This window comes from Gymnoscopelus braueri, assembly GCF_963280865.1.
Source record: "Gymnoscopelus braueri genome assembly, chromosome: 15".
Classification (NCBI taxonomy): Eukaryota; Metazoa; Chordata; class Actinopteri; order Myctophiformes; family Myctophidae; genus Gymnoscopelus; species Gymnoscopelus braueri.
The window spans coordinates 24,205,424-24,232,568 of NC_137620.1; the positions used below are offsets into that span (position 1 = coordinate 24,205,424).

Here is a 27,145-nt window from a genome sequence, read left to right on the forward strand (position 1 = left end):
GATAAAAAATGACAAACATTGATCATAATGAAAAGGGCAGTGTGTGTGTGTGTGTGTGTGTGTGCGCGCGCGCCCCCGGGACAGCTGAGCTGTGCCATCCGATCCGTTATTGGGGAGTCATGCTGCTTAATTGCCTATCAAGCATTGACGAGCAGAGCACTGGGGATATTTACAGCACAGCTAATGGGAGCCTCGACAATGAGCAAGGCAAAGGCGTCACTGTCGGGTGGAAACCTTGTATGTCCAAAACCATTACTTACAGTACTCAGGAAATGGAAAAAAAATAACCTGTGATCCAATGTATAAATTAACTTAAAATAAATAGCTTGTGACAAAATAATAAATGTATTCACAAGCTCTTATTAATACTTTTCATTGGTTAAATATGTATGAAACCCACAGACACACTTAACCACTTTCACTCTCACTTGACACTAGTATGATTATTATTTCTAAATGAATGCCTTACTACTTAGTAGGGCATTCATTTTGAAATATGGAGATACAAGTTTTTTGCCCGATAGCAACGAAGGGTATGTGTGTGTGTGTGGCAGAGAGAGAGAGAATACATTCACGTTATAAAAAAGGGGGCACTCGATAAGTGCATTCACCTGATCACTTGTACTGAATAATAATGGCCCAAAGCAGAGACTATAATCGAAGCCAGAGAGTATCTTAACTAGTTTAAGTGCTGTTATATAGCTTTTCCGATGTACGAGTGCCCACGCTGTGCTGTGCATACAGTATTCTTTTGGGTGTACTTTGTGTACAGTGCAATAGCACTACTCTGGCTCGCTGTTGGCAATAATGGCTGAGCAGTTGCAGTATTGCTTTTTCAAGGTTCTCCACTGTCTCTGTGAAATGGTAAGACTTAGCGACAGCAAAGCGAATATATTGCCAAAGGATTTAGTTGGTCATGGCAGGGAGCTGTGCCGTTTCTTTGTTTGTTTTCTGAAAAGTTATCATTAAGGTTTTACCCCCACATTTTCTTTTTCATTGCCTATGGTCGCTGCCAACAAAGCTTATTATAGTTTTGCATTTTTCATGTTTATTTCATTTCTACTTGCTTGTTTACAATTTCCGTTTAGTTTGAACTAGTTAGAGGGTTTGCTCATTTAGTTTAGTTAGTATTTTTTCAAAAGGCTTAGTTTTTGTTGAGTTTTTATTAACTTTGATGTAAGTTTTAGTTTTTTTTAAGTACAGCAATTAAGCAGTCTTCCCGAGCCATGTGGCCCATACTGTAGGTCAGGAGCCTACTACAGCATCTGTTGTTTCCTTAACTGTGAGGCAGCTTGATGTCCAAGTACACCCCCTGGACATGATGCTAGTACTGTGTGTTGCAGGGAATTATCCCCAATCCAACCCTTGGTGCTGATGGGTCAAGCAGGGAGGCTTTGGGTACCATAGTCTTTGATACGACTCAACTGGGGATTGAACCCTGACCTCCCAGTCTCAGGGTGGACACTAACCACAAGGCCACGGAGCTCGTAGATTTTATTGTAATGCGGGGTACTTGTACAGGACAAGACTCAAAAAGCTCAGAAAAAGTATTATGTAATAAAAACTCAACAAATCATCATAAAACACCAATAAAAAAAAAGGTTCCACCCAAAATACTCTAGGCCTATAGGCTTATGTACGTATGAAATAAATCCACAAAGATAAAATCTGAGGACATCTTCTCTATGGTTTTAATTAGTTTTAGTTAGTATTGTACTGCACATTACAGTTTCAGTTACAGTAGTAATCGTTTTTTGTAAAGCCTCATTTCTATTTACTCATTAATTAAAAAAAAAACTTTTCCCCACACACATCTAGTATTCATCATTTCGTTACTGTTAATTAACAGTGATGACCTTGCTGCCAACACTCCCACCGTTCTGGAGGGGAGATAGTAGACAGCCCCATGCGTGCTGTGATCCACATGGAGTCAGCTGACAGCGAGGAGTCCCACTGATCAGCCAGGAGGACACGGTCCCCACCTCCTGCTGCCAGGTGTGTTAATTGGAGGCACTGCTGCCGGGATGGAGTCCGGGCCTTTGTGGTGGCGGTGGTGGGGGAGTGATGTACATCTATGCAGTGGTGGTGGACACTAACTAAGTACATTTACTTGAGTATTATAGTAAATAAATTAAAAAATAGTGTTTTTGCAAGCACATGGCTTTCACTCTGCAACGTTTCAAATAGAAATATTGTACTTTTGACACTTCTAGGAAGGGACTCCAGGGACCCAAAAAGAATAAATAAAAAAATTAACACTTAAGCCCTATTTCAAATATGCTTTTGGGAGATGTTCTCAATTTCAATGCAGCAATGCATTGATATAAAAATATATTGTTTTTAATAATTGAAATAATTCCCCCCCCCACACACACACACACACACCAGACAGTCGTTCCCTGCTAACTTTTCCAATTCAGTTTGAGAGTTTTCAGTTTACATACGGTGGAAAATAGTTCAAAACAAACAAACAAGATTCTGAATTAGGTTGAAAAACTCATTTAGTGTTTGCCAACAAAACGTTTCCCTAGCCCCGGCCCACACACAAAGTGGAAAAACACAACAACATGACCCAAACATCCAGGGGCACAAATTCACTTTCAGCTGTTTGTTTGAGGAGAGAGTGCTGAGTGTGAATGTCAGCCGCAGTGTGTTTCCACTACTTACTTATTGATGAGAACAATGTCTGGCAGCCAAACCTTCCCAGAGGGAATACGCATCACCTCAATCCCATCGTTCTCCTTAGGTTTCCACGACAATCGATGGTCTGTCCATTCCTGCCAGGATCAGTGACATGGGTCAGTGTGTGTGTGTGTGTGTGTGTGTGTGTGTGTGTGTGTGTGTGTGTGTGTGTGTGTGTGTGTGTGTGTGTGTGTGTGTGTGTGTGTATTTGCAGTACTATACTTGTGAGGGCCAAATGTCCCCACACAACTATAGTAGAATTTGAGAAATTATGAATAGATTCGGGTTGGGGTTAGGATTTAGGGGTTAGGCTAACTAACCTCTAAATCTTAGCGTTAGGGATTGTGTGTGTGTCTGTGTGTGTGTGTGTGTGTGTGGTCTAGTGCTCCCGTCATCTACTGCAGCTAGCTACTGTTTGAATGGGACAAACACTTAAAGCTGCAATCCGTAGCCCATAGGTTTTACATCCAACCTGGGTGTGAAAGACCCTACTTCTACTGCTCTGCCAAGATGGAATCAATGCTTGGTCAGATATAGACAAGTAGTACTGCCTGAAGCATGTGAGCTTCAGGCAGCACTACCTGTCGACCAGTAGGTGTCCTTACCTGACACCAGAGTTGCTCCTCCATTTCTCAATGGAGGAGTAGGGAGACCACATCCATCCACTGCAAATGCAGTAGTTATAATGTATAAACATAGTAACATACACTACCATAAAGATTGGTTAAAATAACGTTTCATTTATAAAAACAAGTTCCGGATTGCAGCTTCAATGCAGTGAAAGGATAGAAAGGGAGCAAAACAGCAAAAAAGAAAACACGGCGTGCAGTGGAGCGGGACCAAACAGAAAGAGACAGAAGGCGAAACCTTTCCATTTACAAACGTAAACAATTTGTCATTTCATCAATTTATTTTTAATTTCGCTGCCATTGGCATTCGTTACCACGGGGGACAATATCCATGCGCGTTCGTTCATGCATAATATCGACTCCCATTAGCATAATTTCTCATTCCGCATACGCCGCGCATTACGATTAGGAACGGCGAGTGCTCTCGCTCAGCGAGCAATTTGGTTTTTTTGGAGTGGGTATTCACAGCGCTTTGCTCGGTGTGAGCTCCAAGCAGATGAGTCGGGGGGGTCTCACACTGATAAACACATCGCCGTCAGAGCTACGGGGGTCACGCTTGAGTTAGTCAAGATGATGCGAGCGGAGAAATTGCTTGCATACGCCGCGCATGTGTAATGATTAGGCCTGTTGATTGATGTACTGTTCACAGGTGGTAATAATATATAATACGAGTGCTCTATCATGTTCCGAGTCAATTATTGGTGTTGTGTGTTGTTTGCCGTGAGTGATTCCCTTTTCATTTGTATGTGTACGCCAGTGTCTCTCCACTGGCGTACAAATGAAAATGTTTATGTAATTAAGTACGATTGTAGTTAATCGTAGGATGATTGGGTGATGATGTCATACGCGTTGTGAGATGCCGCTTGTGAATTGGGTAGCTGATTTACAAGCTAATGTTGTGACTAGGGCTGGGTGATGTGACTTCGGCTATTTTTACTTTGATTAATCGATTTAGTCGATTAGAACAAAATCTATTTGAATTGTTTCATGTCAATTCGTTGACACATAATTGTGTTTCTCGATTATTCAGTTATAAGTCGGATATTGGTAATAAATATTGTTTTTTATATATTTTCGGTTAATTGTCCAGCCCTAGTTGTGACCATGTAAATCGTCTGCTTTCAGCAAGCAACACTGTTGTACAACGGAGCATTAATTAAGTATTAGGGTCTTTTCGCACGGGGGAGCGAGACCCGCCTGGATCCGCGGGGTTGCACTGTGCACCACATGTGAATAGATACCAAAAAAGGTCAACACAATTCAACTCTTTAGGCGGGCGGCCGTGTGCGCGTGACGAGCACGAATGCAACACTTTCATTGGACACCGGTCAGACTGCCTGCCCCCTCCCTCCTCAACTCCCCTTAATACTAAGTCAATTCCCGAGTGAAAAGGCCCTTAGGATGACAAGCAAACCACGTCCACATAGCTGTACTGCATCAAGCATGCAGTAACATGAGGTACCACTGTGAGGCGACAGAGTGCCGAAGACACACAAACAAACTTACCATATCCATGATAACAACCGTGCTCATTTCTTCATTTTTCATATTCTAAAAGGGAGAAAATGCGTGCATAAATGTCAGGATTTGCATACATTTGATAATAAGACCACAATTAGCATCAATAAAAGAACAATAACAAAAAGGGAACCAGGGTAAAACAGAAAACAATGAAAATGCATGAAATTTAAAAAACCCAAACAGATGGAAGAAGTGGAACTACAATAGGGCTGCTGTATCAGCGACAGGCACCAGTCACTAAGCTGGTCTTTCTTTCGGGGCTTCGAGAAATGGAGGACACGGGTCCTAAACAGGCAGAGTCAAAATAATGCAAGTTCCTTTATCCCATTAAAACTGGGAAAGCATCTGTGTCATTTTAGATTTTAACCACTTTAACCACTATTTTATACTTAAGCTTTTAAGCGAGCTTTTAAGCGAACATTTTTAAGTCAAATCTTTGCTTCTGGGTGTCCCTGGGACACAATATTTTGAAATGGGGGTCCGGACAAATAACATAATTTTGGGGATCCTTGACATGAAAAAGTTTGAGCACCGCTGATGTAGCAACATACGTTTTTCAGAAAACTGTTAGGATTTAGAAGACATCAGTCTCAGGTCTCAATGGGCTTATTATTATTCTAACACAGACCCAATGTGAAAAGAGACCATGTCCATCTTTCTATAACTGTTCTTTTGGATATGGTCCAATCAGGTACAAAGTCTTTTTAGTGCCGTTAATCTCTTGATTTCTCTCCTGTGAGTATGAGAACATAATAGAAGATAAAGTCCCTCTCACAGCAGTTTCAGTGGAGCAACTAAATGTCTCCTTGAGGATATGGTGCATCTGTCCAAGGGCACTGGCATTAGAAGAAGATTCACTCATCCGTTTTATCCTTTCTGGAAGGATTATAGTGACGTTCCCCCATCTATACGCTCTGAAAACATCAACCTCGATTGATAGACCTTATTTTTTCTAGGTGCAGTGAATACTGGTAGCCTACTGTGCCTTCAGTTGTAATTGCTTTTAAAGGGCGGGCTCATTGATTTTTTTTTTTTACTGGATTCATATCGTTAATATTGTGAGAAGGATGTGAGAATCTGACAACACTTACCAAATTGTTCTGTCTCGAGAGTGCTCTCTCTTTAAGCGCTGAAAATAATGACTTAAAAACGTAAAATGCTGCGTTTCACCTAGGCTGAGTGAGACAGAGAGTGAGTGAGTGAGTGAGTGAGTGAGTGAGAGAGAGAGAGAGAGAGAGAGAAAGACAGACAGCTCTGGATGCACAGAACACACCAGAAAGTGTCACAGTTGGTCAGACTTTCATGTGTCCTCTCACAATAGAAGAATATGATTCAGATAAAAATCAGCAGAGGTGTCCTTTACTTTGAACCATGATTCACAGGATTAACCTTTTGGAATCACACAATCCCAGATAAAGGGGTTATTACTTGAGATCACAACAGCTCTGGTGTGTGTGTGTGTGTGTGTGTGTGTGTGTGTGTGTGTGTGTGTGTGTGTGTGTGTGTGTGTGTGTGTGTGTGTGTGTGTGTGTGTGTGTGTGTGTGTGTGTGTTTGTATTACTATACTTGTAAGTACCAAATGTCCCAACAAGTGTAATAGAACTTGAGAAATAGACACTGTGAGGACAATTTTCACCTTAAGGTTAGTTTTAGGGGTTGGAGTTGTGCCTTTTACTTATACTGGTGTCACGCACGAAAACAGATCTATAAGCTGCTCACAACATGTCAGTGTGTGTGCGTGTGTGTGTGTGTGGGGGGGGTGCGTGCATGCGTGCGTGCGTGTGCCTTTGTATGGGAAAGGTTTGGTATGATTGACTGTCCAAGGGGGTGCATTACTCCTCTGAAGCAGACCTGCTATTTAAAACCCAGGGAGGAATGTCGGGCAGACAGCTGGTAGAGAGAGAGACAGAGAGAGAGAGAGAGACAGAGAGAGAGAGACAGAGAGAGAGACACACACACACAGAGAGACAGAGAGATAGAGATGTGAAAGAGGACTATTAAGCCACCTACCCCCCCCCACCCCACCCTAGCAGCTGATACTTCCTGTATGGACCAGAGGACCATTGCCATGAGTAATACTACTGGCGTTGTATACAGAATGCTAACAGCAACACTGTGGTGTTGGGGGGGGGGATTTGAGCTTCCAAGTGGGTCAGCTTTCAAGATCGTTCCACTCCAGAAGTCAGGAACCCATGTGGCTTCCCCTCAAGTGTGACTGACCTTGATGGGAGGTTTAAGGGAAGAGAAGGAAAGAGAGCGAGAGAGCGAGAGAGCAAGAGAGTGTGTGTGTGTGCGTGCGCGCGTGTGTCGGTGTCCCAATTCTGGGCATGTCATAATAGGTGAATATTTGGCATAAATAGGCAAACATTCACCTACAGTATTGCTATATTCAGCAAAGAGATTTAGTGCAAAAAAAAGGGGGAAAAATAGGGGACCAAAGATAGACCCCATGGTCTATCCAACTCTAGAACATCGCCAAAAAAAATAAATAAGAATCAATGCCATCAAGCAGAGATCTAGATTTACTATTACAATTCATAACCAAATTTCTTCACAACTTGACTAATGCAATGCTCTTTTCTCTCCGTCTCAGCCAGGCAATCCTGTCCCACCTGCAGCTCGTGCTTAACACAAAAAAACAGATTCCACTTCACACTCCTCACATCCTTTCATTGGCTCCCCATAAAAAGTATAGAATAGATTAGAACCTGCTTATCACGGGGACCCCCAGGGGTCCTTGAGGGGGTTCCCCAGCTAAATGGGTCCATTTGGTTCCATTTGTACACTCTCAGAGTTATGTGGGGGGTCCGTGACCTAATGCATAACAAAATGAGGGTCCTAGAAATTAACCCAATTCAATGCATCAACGCATCTGTGTCATTTTAGATTTTAGCTATAGCCATTATTTTATACTTTGGCTATTCAAAAATAGCAGATCTACGAGCTCATAGCGCGGCACCGCGTTATGAGCTTGTAGATCTGCAATTTTGAAAAACAAACATTTGGGCAAATCTTTGAATATAGTATAGTATTTTCTAAAGCGAACATTTGTAACTCAAATCTTGGCTTCGGGGGGGGGGGGGGGAACAAAATAATGGAACAAAATAATTTTAGATGAAATGCATATCATGCGTTCCCGGATTTAATGGGTTAAAACATTTGGGAAACTGGCTTATCACATTCTGTAAAAGGCCCTGTACACAAGGTAAAGAACCTTTGCATCTGTACTCCATCTCTAGGCCACTCAGAGCATCTGACCAACAAGGTCAATCATCATACCCAGTGGTGGACAAGGTAAACAGCCCCCAGTACAGATGTTACTCACTAATACAAGTGAAAGTTCATCTGTCAAATTTATATTTGAGTTCTGGAACATGCCTCACTGTTAGCTCAGCTGAGTGTCTAAAGGGCTTCAACCTTCTCTACCCACTTGCCTTCCCTGCAAAGGGGGCTGTCATTTATTTATTAACTGAATATGTATACTGTATGTTTTATTATGTTGTTTATTTCTGTACTGTATCTGCATCCTGTGCAGCATGCACTTTGCAACTTTGTTTAAAAAAAAGGTCCTATGTACAGTATATAAAATATTACTGACTCACTTAGTGTACACATCATGCCAGGTAACCTATTTTATACTTAGTTGTACTGGGCTATGTCACGCAATGGAAAATAGCTGATCTACAAGCTTTTTTGCCGTCCTAAACAAGTATAGTAATACAAACGTGCGCGCGCGCGTGTGCGTGTGCGCGTGTGTGTGTGTGTGTGTGTGTGTGTGTGTGTGTGTGTGTGTGTGTGTGTGTGTGTGTGTGTGTGTGTGTAAAGGAGGAAAATACCTGGGCACTTCAAAAGAGGGTACCCAAATACCCGTTTGACTCTGAGGAAGTCGAAACGTCAGTCAGCCCTGCACAATAATAAAAAGGTGCGGACCCAGTCGAGTGCTCCAGTGAGCATTTTATCTGGGTAGTCTCTCCTGAAGTGCCCAGGTATTATTCTTCTTATTCAAGTTGTCCCTGTTGAACACCTGAGCCCTTCTACCTTCAACTGGCTGAAGCGTGTTGGACTTCTCTTTGTGATCATCATGTGTACTGTTGCCAGATTGTGTGAGAGAAATAAGCAGCCAGGCCTATGAAAACAAGCCCAAAAGAGGTGACTAGGCTACATGAGCACTTTAAACCTCACAACTAGTCGCATCTGCCATTTTCAAAAAAGTGAAATATTTGGAATACATTTGAAAAATAAATTCAGACGGGGTTCTGCAGAGAAATACATTAATTTGGGCGTCCTTGACATGCAAATGTTTGAGAACTGGTTTAAACAAGAATTGGAAGCAAGCTCAAATAACTATACTTTAAAAACAAGCCCAAAAAAACGCAACCCGCAACTACCATGGCAACACTGATCATGTGCAGTGGTGTAAAGTATTTACTCAAGCACTGTACTTAAGTACAGTTTTGGGGCATTTTTACTTTACTAGTATTTCCAATTTTCAGTACTTTTACTTCTACTCCACTACATCTCAGGAGGCAAATATAATATTATCTTATTACAAAACATACATACCACTTTAGCCCTATACACATTTTGGCCATTTGAAAAATAGCCGATCTGCTATTTTCAAAGATTGCTTTGAAAACTTTTGAAACCTTGTGAAAGAGGAGGGTGCGTGTGCGTGTGCGTGTGCGTGTGCGTGTGTGTGTTGTGTGTTGTGTGCTGTGTGCTGTGTGCGTGCGCGTGTGCGTGCGCTCTGTCTCTTACCAGGCCGACAAAGGAGGAGAGGATCATGCCTATCCGGACCGGCACCCTGTGTGTTGCAGTGGGAGCGGGCCGCACCTTCAGGTTATAGTTGGAGAAGAGCTTCTTCATCAGAGTGCTCTCTCCCTCCGTTGTGTCTGCAGGCACAGGAAGACAAACGGGATGCTTTTTGATTGATTGAATACTTTTAGTCAGAAATGTAAACGGCACAAGGTACATGCAGACATTAAGGCTAAAAGGATAACACAAAAAAAGTCCTGAGGACTTGTTTCCATTGTGGTCCTATGTATTCAATTAATCAACAATAGGATGGTAGGACGGAGTGTAGGGCTGGGCGATAGGACTTCAAATCAATATTGCCGTTATTTCAAACTTTTGCCTCGATTACGATTTATGAAGGATTTATGAAAATAGCCAAATATAAAAACTGGCCATATCAGGCAATAGTTGGATTTTGACATATTTGTGAATGATACATTATTGGGCCTCGAGTGTCCATTCGTTATCAGGGGATGTTGACCGCAGTCATCTCATTTCTTCATTTTGTCGCCACCACAGAATGGCTGCGGCTGCTAAATGTCAAATAGCTAAATACTGTACGTACAGACAGACAGATAACTGATTGATTGATTGATTGATTGATTGATTGATTAATTTAATAAAATGCTGTGGAGTTGGCAGGATCTAGCATACTGTTTGTACACAAGACATTGACAGCCTTGCGAGTGCCTGACTGTCACCAGCCCTGTGAAGCAGGACCCTGTCCAGACAGAATGACCCCACGCCCGCTGGCATAACTGTGCGTTTCCCGTCTTCCCGTGCTGGAAGGTTGGAAGCGTTTATAAATCAGCGGCTCCGGTGACGCAGCATTCATCACGCCTGGCACAGCGGTGGCCCCTCCGGGATCAGGCCTGACAGGAATAAATGACAACCATCACCCGGTAAGGCACCTCCATTAACTAGGCCAGGGGACGCATGGCGGCCGAAAAGAAGGGGTACTGACTAGGGAGGTGGTCGCTAGGACTAGGATTTTTGGCGAAGAGATGGTGTAGAGGGGAAAAAGGAGGGGGCCCAACTTAAAGGAGAATTTTGGACTAAGTTTTTCTTACCTTTTCTATGATGTTATGATATCTTAGAATGAATGGTACAGTAGAAAAAAATCATAACTCCATCCCAGGTCCGCCACAGCTTAAAACGTGCGCAGATAGGCCTTGCGTTAGATCGCATATTTTAATTGCTTTTTTTTTTTTTTTTTTTTTACAGAACACTGCAACCAAAAAAATAAAATAAAAAAATCTAAGTCTCGCTAGACGAGATTGAAATCTCGAGATTTCAATCTCGTCTAGCGAGACTTTATTATTATTTATTTTTTTTGGACTGTTCTGTCACTATGAACGTCAGATCTCAAAAAAAGAAAAAAAAAAAAAGCTATTAAAATAGCGGACCCAGGAAGATTTTTTTCTACTGTACCATTCATCCTAAGATATCAACATCATAGAAAAGGTAAGAAAAACTTAGTCCAAAATTATCCTTTAAGTATAGAACCCTGGGGGACCCCGGTAGCCCTGTATGTGCAAACGGTGTCGTGCAAAAATGGCGATTCACAAGCTCACAAGAAGAAGAAAAAAGAAGAAAAATAATATTTTATTAAAATTGATTTTGTTTTTTAAATAATCAAATAGAAATGCATACAAGCAACATCACCCTGCTGCCAAGGAGGCACTACACTACTAGATCTGCATAAGGGAGGTGACAGCAATAACTTGAATAATTATCAACCCACCTCTAAATTGTCCTGTCTGGCAATGAGGAAACAAGAGGAGAAACTAAATGGCTGTCTGGGTCTGGGAGTGAGACTATAAATTGCACTTGTTAACAAAGTGTGTGTGTGTGTGTGTGTGTGTGTGTGTGTGTGTGTGTGTGTGTGTGTGTGTGTGTGTGTGTGTGTGTGTGTGTGTGTGTGTGTGTGTGTGTGTGTGTGAGAGAGTTAATTGTTTTCATTGCACTCCATTTATGTGACCATTTACCCTGTCATTTCTTGACTAGGCTTCATGCCTTTCACTCCAATATTGCACTGTGTACGTCGCTCTGGAGTCTGGATAAGAGCATCTGCTAAATGTCTAAATTGTAAAGTGTGTGTGTGTGTGTGTGTGTGTGTGTGCGTGCGTGCGTGCGTGTGTGTGTGTGCGTGTGTGTGAGAGGGAGGCAAAAGAAGGAGAGGGGACTTATCATTTAATGCTGTTACTACCGCTAAATTGACTGGGTACCCTGAGCTAGAATTAAGTAAAAAGTATTTGACATGACTAAGGACTTCGCTTATTTGGCCACTTGAGGCAGAGCTGCTGATTTGAGTCGGAAATGGGCCAACTCGTGACTTGTGCCCTCAATACCCTCTAACCTGACTTAACTACTTCTCCTAAGTGAGTGACAACGATCTGGTACCACCCAGTTATAGATCAAACATGGGAAAACTCTCATTCTACTGCTCTGCCACCAAAATGTGGAATGCCCAGACACAATCCCTTTAAAAATGTGGATCACTGCCTTCTTTCAAAACAGACCTGAAAAACCATCTATCAGCTGAATCCCATAGAAAGGACAGGAGTGTCATTCACCGCGGACCTCGTGCTGTTTACATTTCTGACTAATAAAGTATTCAATCAATCAAAGATGTTAACCCATTCAATCCGGCGGGAACGCATCTATGTCATTTTAAGATTCCTTTGGCTATTCAAAAATAGCAGATATACAAGCTCATAGTGCGGCACTCGGTGCCACGCTATGAACTTGTAGATCTGCTATTTCTGAAAAATCTTGAAAATGTGAGCAAATCTTTGATATATATATGTTTTAAAGCGAACATTTGTAACTTTTGTACCTCAAATCTTTGCTTTGGGGGGGGGGGGGGGGGGCGGACCCTCTAGACTTCAACTGGACCTGAGTTGGCTCTGTATTTGGACCGCTTTTTTTCGATCTACTCCAAATCTCTTCACCAAAAATAGCTGATCTACAAGCTCACAACGTGTCGTGCGCTTGTAGATCCGCAATATTTTTTTTGCTAATCTTCCACCCAGAATAATATGGATGCTGGAATTCAAGGTTATGCTCCATACATAACACTTTGTCATACAACAAATAGTGTGTGTGAAGAAAAAAAACAGTTAGCAGTCAGGAAAAGAGCTGATTGGAACTATAGCGAGTGGAAAGAGGAACCATCCTAGGTTCAGGGTGTTGATGGGACCATATGAAAATTACATGTCACGATTATTGTGGCGAAAGTTATCAAAATCTAAATGTGCTTAAAACTTAAAATGCCACTTTTGTTAACCACTTGAACCCCTAATAGCATCCCTATTCTGGGGGCGACGTTCGCCAAAAATAGCCGAGCTACAAGCTCTTTGGCGAATCGATTTGTGTAGAGTGAAATAAGAGCGTACCAAATCAAGTATAGAGGGTTTAAGTTGTACTGAATTTGCAGCTCAACAAAAGCTGATTCATCCTTTAGTGTATGATGGAGGACAATGTCAATCAATTTAAATCTCTGCGATACGATTATTGTGAGCGGTTATCATCCCATCCATAGTTCAGGGTGTTTGTGGGGAATGGTAGTTGAACTTGAACCATCAAATAAAAGAATGTCCACAACAAACAACAAATACAGAAAAGGCAGGAAAAAAAGTCAAACTCTCATACTGCAGGTCAGCTGTTCTCAAAGTTGGGTCCAGGGATCCCCAAGCGTTCTTCTTGAGGGGGTTCCAGGGGGTCCCCAGCTAATGTTTCTAAACCTATATACATTGACTATTTGAAAAAAGAAAACGGTGGCGTGGCACCAAGCATTTCCAGATGGGGGTCCGCAACCAAATATAATTTGGGGGTCCGCAACCAAATATCATTTGGGGGTCCGCAACCAAATATAATTTGGGGGTCCTTGACATGAAAGAGTTTGAGAACCAGTGCTGTAGCGAATCATGAGGTGGCAGACTCTCCATCCCCCTCTCCTGACTTCACTATTTTGGTTATTTTGGGGTCTTTCTGAGCCTTTATTGACAGGCACAGTATGCAGACAGACATGAAACACAGAGAGAGAGAGAGAGAGAGAGAGAGAGAGAGAGAGAGAGAGAGAGAGAGAGGAGAGAGAAAAGAACAGGGGAGTGACATGCAGCAAATGGTCTCGGGGGAGGTATTGTTATTGCTATTTAATGGATTTTAAAGTACAGATTGATTAGAAACGTCTGACTTAACCTTGCAACGACGTTTAGCCAACATTGACTCATTGTTGCCACTGAGGCAGTTTCACAACTTGATTTATAATGAGGAATCAAGAAGGGTTTATTATTTTGCCACTTACTCATACAGAAATGTTGGGGTACAAGCAGCAAAATGTTTTATAATAATGTTTAACTGCAGTTGTTTTTGTTTTTTTTAACAAATGCTGTAGTTAAGTTGTAACTCAGCCACACTGAAAAGGAAGGACCCTTCCTTTTTTTTTTTTTTTATCATAAAAATCTTCTCTTCTGGGGGTCCCTGGCACAAAATAATTTCATATGGGGGGGGTCTGCGGCCAAATACATATCAATTTGGGGCTCCTTGGCACCACTGATTTAGAAGGCATTTGTAGACTTTGCCTCAGGTCTTATTGGGTTAAATAAAGGTTGAAAGAAAAGGTCTAACAGGTGAACAAACACTGTGTCACTCAGCCTAAAGAATGGGAAAAGAGGATGGAATGAAATAAAAGACAGAAGATGGAAGCAGAGGAAGAGGAGAGTAACCTTCTGTACGATAGAATGTTTTGCCTGTTGTTTTATTTCCTACATGATGGCACAATCTCAGCCTATTGCACACAGTCAAATGTGGAGTGTTCATTGAACTCTGAGAGTAGAACCCTAGCGTCCCTATTCTGTGGCCATTCAGCGAAAATAGCAGATATACAAGGTCACAACTGTGAGCTTGTAGATCGGCTATTTTCGGCAATGATATTGGTATAGAGGGAAACAAGAGGGTCCCTAATAGACCCCTGGGGTTTATATTTTTTATGTGATGCTTTGATTGTCCAGTGATCCACTGCTATCAAAGTTATTGTAAAAAAAAAATACAAGGACAATAGTTCCATTCATAAGGTGTGACATTCTAGGTCCTTTACAGCTGACAAAGCTGACTCTCAGCGGGATGTTTGACTTGGTTTTAAACGGATCAGTCCCTGTGGGTGCTGTTTGACTGTAATGAACAGTGATCAATCAAGGTGAACTCTAAAAGGGGAATGACGAATGAGTCCACTGACTAAAATGCTCAAATACACAGGCTTTTTCTTAACCACCTGCTTACTTCTGCTATTTTGGACATTTTTTGTCTAATTGTCACCGTTTTGTTGACAATTTGAGATGCCCAAAATAGGTCCGGTTGAAAGTGGTTAGTAGTAAGTATTGTGTTCTGTGCTGCAGTTCCTCTATGTCAGTGGTTCTCAACCTATAGGCCCACAAGGTTCTTTTTTTCTTGGGGGGGGGGGGGTTCCCAGATGACAGTAAAGTGACAATTTAAGGACTTTTAAGACCTTTTAAATACCTAGAGAGAAAAAAAGACCACATCAAAAGTAATCATCAAACTATACCATGCAAACTGGTCAAACATCAGCTATTGTCACAATATCTATCTGTGGAACTGAGTCAAACTAAATGTAATGCCTCAACTCCTACACTTCCAAGTGCTTGTCAGGGTAGGGGGTTCCCTGTTCAAATATGGTTGTTTTGGGGGGTCCCCAGTTCAAATATGATTTTTTTGAGGGGTCCCCACTTCAAATATGAAGTGCCTGAAAAGGTTGAGAACCACTGATTTCCTGCACACCTGTGATCTGCCTGAGCCCACCTTCATGCCCACACACTTAGCATCACACCGAGGGCCCGTACAGAATCCTAACATCCGTGGCCATGGGGTAAGCACTTTATATTTTAAATCTGAGCGTTTATGTAGATGTACGGGCCAAAAGGGGAGAAAGTGCAAACACCAGGTGTAAGTTCATCCATGACTGTCACGTAATATATGACAGTCATGTATCAGGGGCGGGCTAAGTACACAGTAGCCTACTTTACGGTTATTACTCACCTCCCAGAGCGCACAGGCTCCAAACGCAACACGCCAGCAGCAACACGTCCAGGTTCTTCATGGCGACGGACACGGCGGCTGAACCGAACTCCCAACAAGTCGCCCTGAGAAAACTCCGCTTCTCTTCACTCCCTATAAATCCGAGTTATGGTGTCGTTTCCCCCCACACAGTGCGACTATCCTGGCATGAGACTTCTTCTTGTTCAGTCCTGAGACTGTGTGAGAGAGTTGTTGTCGTGTGTCACTCAGACAGGCAGGCCAACGGCTGTCCTGTCCGCTCACATTACCCCCCACAGGGAGGGCGGGGCAGGACCAGACCTACTGCTGGCTCTGCTGCCTGCATGCATGGGCTTTACTGGAAGAAGTAGGCTATTACTCACGTTTGTTACTAAAGTTGAAATATCAATTCTGCAATGTAGAAATACTCTGTTACAAGTAAAAGCCCGGAATTCAAAAATTGCTTGAGTAAAATGCGTCGCATCCCGATGCACTGTGAGCTTGTAGATTGGCTATTTCCAAATGGCCGAAATGGTGAAGTGGTTTATAATCTGTATGTTTTGTAATAATAACAAAGGCTCCAGTAAAGTTTAAAAAATAAATAAAATAAAAACTCAAAATTGTACTTAAGTACAGTAGGCCTACGCCTACTTACTTTTTATAACACTGGCTTACTTAAAGAGAGGTTACACCATAACTCTATGGATTACACACATACTAGGCCTAATGGCCTATCTATAACATTTTATGAAAGGTTCTGGTTTTGTTTTTAAAGGTAGGGTAAGTGATATTTATTTGTAAAAAGACATGTTAAATAGCTCTATATTCTGATAGTAATCATTAGGCTGGAATAGTTGTTTGTTCAGTAACTAGTAACTCCCTGTCTCTCCAGCTCTTTAATACACAGAAAATAAAATTCCTGCTCCAATGTTATCCAATCAGGAGAGAGAACAGAACACACAGGATACAAAATTGGAACTGGAACACTTGAAAAATGGAAAAATTGAAGCTGATAAATATGTTCTCTCTCCTGATTGGCTTAAATTGGCAACCCAACTGAAAATGTATTTTCTGTTTAATAAAGAGATGGAGAGACAGGGAGACCCCTGTTACTGAACAGCACTTCATAGCAATGAATGATTACTATCACGATGCTTTGTGGACATTATGGCGTATGGTCAAAACTAAGACAACTTTATTTAAACCAAATAAATTCACTTACTACCTTTAGTCCAACAGACTTAGAGCCAATATTATTTTCTTATCAGTTGGTTCTCAAACATTTGCTTGTCATTGATAAGTATTTTGCAGTGGACCCCCATTTGAAGAGATTCTGTGCCAGGCAGGGACCTCCATTTTGAGAAGATTTGTGTTAAAAGAAAAAATATATATATTTTATTTTCACGATTTTTCTAAAAATGTCCTACAAGCGAATTGTGAGCTTGTAAATCTGCTATTTTCAAATAGCTGAAGTAAACAGATTTTGGTGCTACTGTGTATATTAATTTTGCTACCTGGGGGACCCCAGAGAGAGTTAGAATAGACCGACAGGTCTTGGCAGACATGGGAAGGTTACCACAGCCAGAATAATACTAAAGATATGGACATTTCATCACAAAAGGCTTTTGGTTGAAGCTACACGTTTATTCACTTGAATCAATCAATCAATGTGGCTATTGGATAAAGAAATGATAAATAAAGAGTGGGATCAACTTAAGGATCTTGTGCGCACAAGTTAATAAGTCGTGGCCGCATCATATATGACGTTACCACAACTTAAAAACAAATTCTGCTAGCCTTAAGGGTCTCCGTAGGAACCTCTTTTGGTGCTATATAACACCTATCTTAAAGGTGCTATATAGCACCTTTGTCAAATGGTGCTATTGACTAAGGACTATTCTAAACTAAGCTGAAGAGTAGAGAATCTTTAAAGAACCAAAGGGACCGAACAGCTTATTTGTACAGCAGCAGTTCTACGTAGCAGTGTTTCCCAAACTTTTTAGCTCAAGACCCAAAAGCCAAATTAGGTGTCTCCCCGGGACCCAAACTAGTGAAAATAGCCGATCTACAAGTACACATAAAAATATATTTACTTGTGACCCATAAAAATGGGTCTGTGACCTGAAAATGGATCCCGACCGGTCCCGGTCCCAAACCAATAGTTTGGGGAACAATGCTATTTAGCACCGTCCTCAACCAACCCAAAGCACCACAGAAGATGAAGAACCAATTTTTTTTGTGTGTGTATATGGTCAGGGCATGAAACCAACTGCTTCAGTTGTCTCGTGGATCACAGGAGTCACTGTCTTAAGATAGAATTGATGATTACCTGTTAATTACAGTAACCATATAAAGAAGACAAACCCCAGTTATAGGATGAATTTACCAGTGCCAACCAATTGATTCAGGGTGAGAATAATGCTGGTGTGTGTCTGCCAGAAGCATTCTATCATTCATTACAGTAGCATGTGTTTGACAGGAGGGCTGTGTGGATGTCATTCTTCCTCAGGGTATTAGCAGCCAGGAGTTTGTCATATCATATGGATTATTTGTCTGGCCATTCTCACTAAAGTGATGCAGACATTGTCATGCCAATGATAATTGAGGAGAAATGACAACGATGCAACTGGCAGAATGACAGAAAATTCACCAAGTACATTTCTTTAGAAATTTAAAACCTATATTCTTTGACCGGAGTCCCTCAGGGGTCTATACTAGGCCTTCTCCTTAATCCACACCAAATATCTGCTGCAAAAATAGCCGATCTACAATTTCACAAGGCATTGCAAAACAACACGTTGTGAGCTTGTAGATACGCTATTTTTGCTGAGTGTTTGCCCCCAGAATAGGAACACCAGGGTTCATGTGAGTTAATGTAGGCTGGAGGCAATGGATCAGTTTCTCACCGATGAAGTAGTTGCACAGTGACATTTGTGCTTCTCCTCACGTTTTCTTTGCCTTTACCCCAGCAAATGTTGTACTTCACATTCCTGCCTGTGTGTTTTGCTTGAACAAGCATGCCGTTTCACTCAGAATACCCGAACAAATTGCAGAATCTCTGTCTATAAGCTTAACAGTGTGACCCACTCACTGTCAGTGCCATTTGGCTCTCCGCCAATTTAATTACGATAGAAGCTAACTATTAACAGTTCACACAACCAAGGCACATATCAAATGCGGATATAAAACTCTTCTTGACAATCACTCAAACTCAGATATTTCTTCCAGCTTGCTGTCAGAGATCAGTCCAGGGAAAAATCTAAACTCATTTGGACGGATTTGATTCAGAAAAGCTTTAAAGCGTGGAATGTCAATGTGATAAACGGCTAATGTATGACTTCAAATCAAGACTCCTTTGGAAAGATCACACTCTTGGTAAGTGGCACAGTTATGTGATTAATTAGACTAGTTTGCAGATGATAAAAATGGCAAATACTTCAGAAATTCAGGAGGCAAAGTGACAAAAACACAATTCAAAGTAATCATCGTATTCAGTAAGGGAACTTGAGACCTGGTTATTCAAGTAATAATGTTTTTTTTCTTTTTGTTAAACTTGAGCCACATTTTATACTTTGTATATAGCCAATCTACAAGCTCACGAGGCGTTGGCTATAATGACATGCACAAAGGTAGCCCCAAAATGTTAAACATCATAACTTGATCAAAATCATAACTTTAAAGCATTTTTGGGTCATAATATTATCAAAATGTGTCTGTATTTTTCAAGAGTTTTTAAAAAGTTTCTCAAAACAGCTAAAATGATCAGCTGACAGACATGTTGTGTGTGCGTCCGTGCATGTGTGAGTGCATGCACGTATGTGTGTGTGCGTGTGTGTGTGTGTGTGGGGGGGGGCTGCAAGGAATAAAGGCTTCGAACCACTACTCTATGTAGAAAAGACATCCAAACACTCAAGGAAATGCACATTAGACCAGTGGTTACAATCATACAAATATATTAGTTTGTTTTATTCAATTATATCCAATAATATGTCTCCCTTGACTTTGTGTAAGATATTATAGAAATAAATACAGATCATATTGCAAATGCAGAGACAAGGGGAGGTGGGCTGGGTCAGGGGGAGGGGTTGGAGAGTTGTGTGGAGAGGGATGGGGGCGAAGGGGGCGGGAGAGTAAATATTGGGGGTAAAGACTTTATTTTTCTTCTTCTTCTTGTGTCCAGTAAATGATTGGCGCATGCATGCTTGTTGTCCCGTCCGTCTGTGTCTCCTCGCTCAGGCGCGCACAACTGGCAGCCCCCCTGCACCTGTCTCAGCCTCGTGTCTCATTCATATCGGTTGACCTTCCTCGCATCATCCTGCCTCCATCCGATGATGATGATGACGATGATGATGATGGAGTCGTGTCACACCACCTTGACAGTGACAGGGGGAGGTATTGCGCCCCGAACCCACATTCGCATGGATATATTTGTATATAGAGATATAATGTATTATTATTATTTTCTTTTTTTTGCCCGTATTTATTGTTTTGTGTAGAAAAATAGTGTCATTGTTGTGGCTTTGTATAGCTGGAAGACTGAAGCACTCTTTTTAGTTTTTGCCTTTGGAAGACAAGAGAAGAAAATAAGATTATGGGATTTCCTTAAAACCAGTCTTTTTGTTTTTCTTTTTCCTGGAAGACCTTTTATCACAATAACTTGGATCGTCCATGCAGTACAAAATAAAGAAATCAAATCCAATGTCAGAGAGTTGATCACTGCATCACACACACACACAGTCACACACACACACAGGTAGCTTAACTCTTTGTGTGTATAGCGCTCAGATGAGAGAGAGACAGACGGTGAGTGAGCAGTCCACATGCTGCCTTGTGAGCCAATAAAGTCCAATCCGGTTCAAAACAGTCCGTCTCCCATCGACAGGTGTGTGGCAGAGGATTCTCATGGTTTCAGGGGTTAACCACCACTTGAACCCCAGCATCCGTATTATGGGGGGGGGGGGGAGCTCTACAAGCTCACAACGCGACGCATTGTGATCTTGCAGATCGTCTATTTTTGGTGAAGAGGTTTGGTATAGACGGGAAAAAGCAATCCAAGTGCAGTTGTAACTTAAGTCCGTTTCTAGAGTAGGAGTGGGTTTCAAGGTCCGTGAGTAAAATCAGGCTTTTTGATGTCCTGCAGTGGGGCGAGGGGGAGGGGGGGGGGGCAAAGTCACAGACATGTACTCAAACAGCGAAGATGAACAAACCAAATCAACGGACACGTGTGGTGGACAGACGGACAATGTTTCACAGAGGGCATCAGGAGGTATACCATAGTAGGGTCACACATTCCCTTCTGGATCCACTGAGATTTTCTCAAATTGTTTTCTTTTACAAGAGAGTCACACAATACTTAGTGTATACTGAGAAAGACCCAAAGCACAATCTTTGTATACACATATACACAATCCTTGACTCCTTAACAAAAATAAATAAATACACTTAATTTTCTTTCTTTTTTTAATAACAATACTTTCTTTCTTTTTTTTATAGCATAGTTTACATCAGTGGTTCTCAAACCTTTTCATTTCAAGGACCCCCAAATTCATATGTATTTGGCCGCGGACCCCCATCTGAAAATATTTTGTGCCAGGGACCCCCATACAAGATTTGTGTTGTTAAAATGTTTCAAAAATATTCAAAATGTTTGTTTTTGTTTTCTACACGATAGAGAGCTTGTATGGATTGAAGCTCACCACACGTTGCATCGTGACACGTTGTGAGCATGTAGATCGGCTACTTTCAAATAGCCGAAGTATATAGGGTTAATTTTTACTAATTTAGCTGGGGACCCCCTGGAACCCCCTCGAGGACCCCTGGGGGTCCCCAGACCCCACTTTGAGAACCACCGGTTTACAGTGTAACGCCACCACCAACATAACAATGGGTGTACAGTAAAATCCCAACCCGATCACCAGAGAAGAAACATTTCCGCTGTAAGTTTCTGCCAAACCACTCATACGTTGCATGTCAACATTACAAGGCAGGCGGCAGCGGGTTGGAGTCCCTACAGTGAGGAGCCCCAGAGTGAGGAGCCCCTACAGTGAGGAGCCCCAGAGTGAGGAGCCCCCAGGGTGAGGCGCCGCACCAAAGCTCCAAGACCGCCACTGCCGATTCAGTGCCATTCAAGTCGCAGACCGATATGGACAGAATAGTTAATAATGTGTCCTTAGTTATAATGTACTTTAAAATAATACAAACATCTAACAGTTGTTGACGTTTTTAGGATTAAAAAAAAGTTTCTTTTTGCGATTTTCGGAAACTTACAGTGACAACATTTTCTCTGGTGACCAAAATCCAGAGATTGTAAAAGTGGACCATTATAGGTCAATTTTCACACTCTGGATTTGTACATAAAGATCAACCTATTTAGCCACATGTGCTCTGGCTTGGCTGGGTGCAGGTCTGCAGTATGTGCATTGCAGATGTGCCTGGGCTTTTTGGGTGTGCCTTTAAACGAGAAAAAAAAATAAAAACCTGGCTGATTCTATAGTCCCTATCTGTTAGCTAATACCAAGGGAGGTGGGGGTGGGGGTAGGGGGGTTCCTTCACTCTGGGCTCCTACACAAAAGCCCTTTCTTTAACAAAGCCCCCCACAAAAGAGAGAATATCTGTTCAGTGGCATCACTCTTTCATCAAAGCACGTGAGCCCCCTCTCTTCCTCCGTCTCGCTCTCTTTTTTGTGTTTTCTGCTGCATTGCAGATGTGGTGAAGGGACTCCAGCTCAAAGCACACACACACACACACACACGCACACGCACACGCACACGCACACGCACACACACACACACACACACACGTAACAGGCAAACCCCAGCTCCCACACCGGGGGGGGGCGAAGTGTTAGAAAAATAAAGGCTCTAATAAAACACACGGTTGGTTTCAATATCAATATTCATCCTTTTGACCGCTCTCCCCCAGTTAATGTGGTTGCACCTTGTTAATGGAGTTTATTGCTTTGTGCCCAGGGACCGGCGCCCATTGATTTGGCCTGTGATTTATCCTCTATTTTCCCCTCTCTCTCTTTCTCTCTCTAGTTTAGTCTCCCTGACTCTCCCACTAATAATCTCTCTCCTCGGTCAAAGACGGGCGCACACACAGAGATACAATATGCACACACACATTCAACCAACTTAAGCCCTATATCGTTGCTGTCGGGCAGAAACCATCTCCATATTCTAACTGTTATAGTTTTTTCGTAAATTAATGCCATACTTGATCATACTACAGTGTCACACAAAAGTAGCAGATCCACAAGCTCGATTTGAGCTTGTAGCCTAGATCTGCTACTTTTGCTGTTTTTGAATTTGAATCCTGAAAAGTAACAGTTTTGGACATTCAGTATGAGGTTTCTAACCGACAGAGACGATATACTTTTTCTTACAACAAGTAGTGGAAATAGTCGATAGTCGATGTATGGGGTAAATATAGAGGGGGGAGGGGATTTGGGGAAACACATTTTCTTTGTTAATTGGGGAAATTTTCACCTACAATAACATGCTCGCCATATAGGACACCAGGTTGACAGTGGTTAAGAGACAAACATGTTGACGAATGTAGAAAAATGGATCATGAGAGATGTGGAGCACACACAAGCACACGCACACGCACACGCACACGCACACGCACACGCACACGCACACGCACACGCACACGCACACGCACACGCACCTACACACACACACAAACACAAACAGGCACACACCCTGCCCCGCCGTTGGGTTGAAGGGAAGTTGTGTTGTGGGGAGAGGAAGTTGAACTTCAAAGGGAGGCTTCGGGGACACCGGTTAGCTACAGTATAGTGACACGCCTTTCTGCGCTGTGCTCCCTCCCTCTCTCTCTCCCTACCTCCCTCCCTCGCTCCCTCCCTCCCTCCCTCTCTCCCCTGCTCGCTCTTTTTCGCTCTCCTTCAGAACCCCAGACGACCCACTCTGCAGTTCCAATTCGCTCAGTAAGCAAGGGAGGGGTTCCTGACTCGGGAGAAATGGGGAGGGAAGTGCGGGGTTGGGCCCCCCTGGGGAGAGAGATAGAAGCAAGTGGGGGAAATCTGGAAACCTCCATCATTTAAAACCCCCTTCTGTGGTATGTGGAACACGATGATCAATTAACTCACTCAGGTCTGTACATGCACACGCACGCACGCACGCACGCACGCACGCACGCACGCACCAACACATACACGCACACACAGCAGTGTGTCTGTGCGTGTGTGTGTGTGTGTGTGTGTGTGTGTGTGTGAGCCACGCGTGTGTGTCTGTACGCGATGTTGTTTAACCACTTGAACCCCAGCATTCCTATTCCTATAAACTTGTGAATGAACTTGTAGATCCCTATTTTCACCATTGAGCATTGCAACTCCAGGTCCGTTTTAGTATAGAGGGTTTAAGAGGTTAACATTTTGGAGCAGCCAGAGGCATTCATCAGGGAGGTTAAGCTGTGTGTGAAGAGAGCTCTGATGCCAGCAGGGGAAGCATCGAGTCGATGAGCGGCGATGGATGGTGATCAGTCTTTATAGTGTGTGATTCACACTGGATTACTGGAGGTGAAACAATCCCTCCATCCCATCCCATCCCATCCCATCCCATCCCATCGCACCCCCCTCCCCGAGGCCATAGAGCAGACAGGGCGGGACGGATGAAGCTGATTCCAGACCCCTCGCAAACACTTGAAATATGGTTAAGTAGGCCTACACCATAAACACAGCAAACAAACCACTATAATGTACTGAGGCAAGCGTACATGCATACGCGCACACACACACGCACACGCACACACACACACACACACACACACACACACGCACACACACACACACACACACACACACACACACACACACACACACACACACACACACACACACACACACACACACACGCATGCTTTCCGCAAGTTTAAATTATTATTTATTTTATAATTCCAACTTCCCACAAACATAAATAAGGTAACTAAACACCGCAAACAGACACTTTCTGTATTTTGATTATAAACGGATGAACTGTATTCCTACATAAACGTATGAATAATGGCTAGAACACTAGATCACATAATATCCCACACTATACACCACTTTTCTGTTCATCCATGGCCCAGGGAAACAAAACTAAATGATCTGGGTTTGGGGGAAAACTAATGGTCAGGAAACTGCAGTAATCTGCCTTATTGAACTATGGATGCAAGTAAACTAACCTACATATTAAATCCATTACTCATTGCATAAAATCTTAAATGGGATAATAGTAATGTGCCATGGACTACTTTAACATTAACAAACCTAGAAAAATATAGTGGAGGGGGGGGGGGGGAGCGTTAATTCCCCCGAGTTCCATATGAAGATATAAATATCAGCAATAAAGATGCTAGTGTTAAGTGGAGCTGGCTTGTTACAGGAAAGAAAGGGCCCCTGATGCTTGTCTGTAGTGAAACACATTGCTTTGTAATCAGTTTCAGGGGACGATATGGCCGGAGGGGAGGGGGGGGGGTTCAATCATAGCCCTAGGAAACGCCACTAACAAAACACCTGCATGGGTCGCAGTGGGATGTCTGCTTGACTTGCGTGAGAGACTCATTTGAGCTGATGGTTGTGCGTATATGATAGACAAGCCGACAGGCAGACAGACAGACAGACGGACAGACAGACAGACAGACAGACAGACAGGCAGACAGGCAGACAGGCAGATAGACAGACACCTATGCTAATTTCTTACATGTCTAAAATCTCTCAGACTACAGCAGGTGGTCTGCTCTACAGTATGTGGTGCTCCCACAGAGCACATTCAAACTATTACTTGAACTAATATTGTAGCCCTTGTATCCCTCCCTCTTTCTTTTTTTCTTTGCTTATTTTTTTTTGCTTTACCATCTGTTTGGATACTGAAGACACTTTTTTTTTTTAACATGACACATTAGGTAGAAAGTATTGCAACACACACATATCCCAGCCCTTAAAAAGAAACAGTTGTGTCATAAAATTCATGGCTATATCCATTTTCTGGATAAAAAAAAACAACAAGTCCTGGAGCCCCTCTCCTCTCCTTCCCTCCCCCCCTCTCCTCTCCATCTCTCTTGTTTATTGACAATCTTCCATAAATCTTATCGGGAGCCTCATTGAATTAAAGTAATGTAATCGCCTCGTGAATAATTCTCAAACAGTGGGCTGTGGACTTTAGCAGCCCCGCGGATGGAGGGAGGGTCAAACTGGACAAACAGACCCGGCTCAAGGTTGTTTAAGAGCTTAATTCAGGTCGTTAGTCATATTAGGGTGGGGTTTGAAATCCCCTGGTGGGCTTCAAGTGGGCTAAACGCAGCACAGGGGACAGAGAGGGCAGAACCCCCTACGGTCCCGCTTCCGATTAATACCGTGCTTCATTTTAATTCCTCCACACACTTTGCTGCCTTCCTTGCTTCAGGACAGTGGTTCTCAAACTTTTTCTGACCCACCCATCTTAGTTTTTGGCCCCCGACCCACAGGTTTAGAACCAGTGCGTTTAGGACGACAGTAAAGTCTTCATCTCTGACACAGACAGTTCAGTACAGTGTGACACAGCTGGCTGCCGGCGCTCTGCACTGGGTTACCACCAACTACTGTTATTTACAGCACTGCCTTAGAGAGGAGCAAATAAAATGCATGCATTGAAGTGGATGGATGCTGGCTGGTTGGGTGGGTGGGGGGGGGGGGGGGGGTGTAGTATCATAACTCCTAAACCTCCCTCATCCTCCGCTTCTCTCTATTCCACTCTCATCCTCTTTTCATCCCTCTCTCTCTCTCTGTCTATGTCTCTCTCTCTCTCTCTCTCTCTCTCTCTCTCTCTCTCTCTCTATCTCTCTCTCTCTCTCTCCTCCTCTCCCTAGAGCATTGCTCATCAATCTGGCCCTCGAAGAGCCCTCCCTCCCTCCCTCCTTCCCCGCAATACATAAACATTAGGCAAAAACAATTACCGGGCACAGCATATTGTACCTAAAAACTTCGCTATGAAAAATGATTGCTTTTTCTGTTGACTGAAAAAAAGAGAGGGAGAGATCAAATCAAATAACATATAATACAGGGACAAATCTGGTGGAACAAGAGGACCAGAAAGAACTTAAAATGCCTTATTCTTTCCTTTAGGTTCCAGTATTGCCTCGTTGCTGCATAAAACTGCGATTGCTTTAAGAATGGAAGAAAGCCAACCCTTGACTTCTACGCCGACCTTGTTTTTAATCACACCTATTTTAATTGCAATTACTTTGGTTTGATATCGTTGCCCTTAACAAAAGCTATCATTGTTTTATTATTATCACTGAAATGATAGCCATAATATGATTGAACCCTTTACACCGCTATTATACTCTACAACAAAGATAATTGAAACGGCGGGTGTAGACGGCTTGGCTTTCTTTTGCATAATAACCAAAGACTCTGAGAACACTTGAGTTAGATGTGAAGAGATTGCGTGTGTGTGTTTAAGTAGCAGCAGTCACATAAG

General features: G+C 42.6%; 1 protein-coding gene across 1 annotated transcript in view; it reads right to left on the reverse strand.

Annotated features, from left to right (window-relative positions):
- The window catches only part of chrnb1 (cholinergic receptor, nicotinic, beta 1 (muscle)), a 52,686-nt gene extending 36,751 nt beyond the window's left edge, over positions 1 to 15,935 (reverse strand). The window contains exons 1-4 of the mRNA XM_080451524.1: positions 15,684 to 15,935; positions 9,591 to 9,724; positions 4,818 to 4,862; positions 2,668 to 2,777 (exon numbers count right to left, since the gene is read on the reverse strand). Of these exons, the coding sequence (XP_080307650.1) occupies positions 2,668 to 2,777; positions 4,818 to 4,862; positions 9,591 to 9,724; positions 15,684 to 15,744 (350 nt within the window). The 5' untranslated portion in view covers positions 15,745 to 15,935. The remainder of the gene's footprint in view (positions 1 to 2,667; positions 2,778 to 4,817; positions 4,863 to 9,590; positions 9,725 to 15,683) is intronic.
- Positions 15,936 to 27,145: the final 11,210 nt, after the last annotated feature.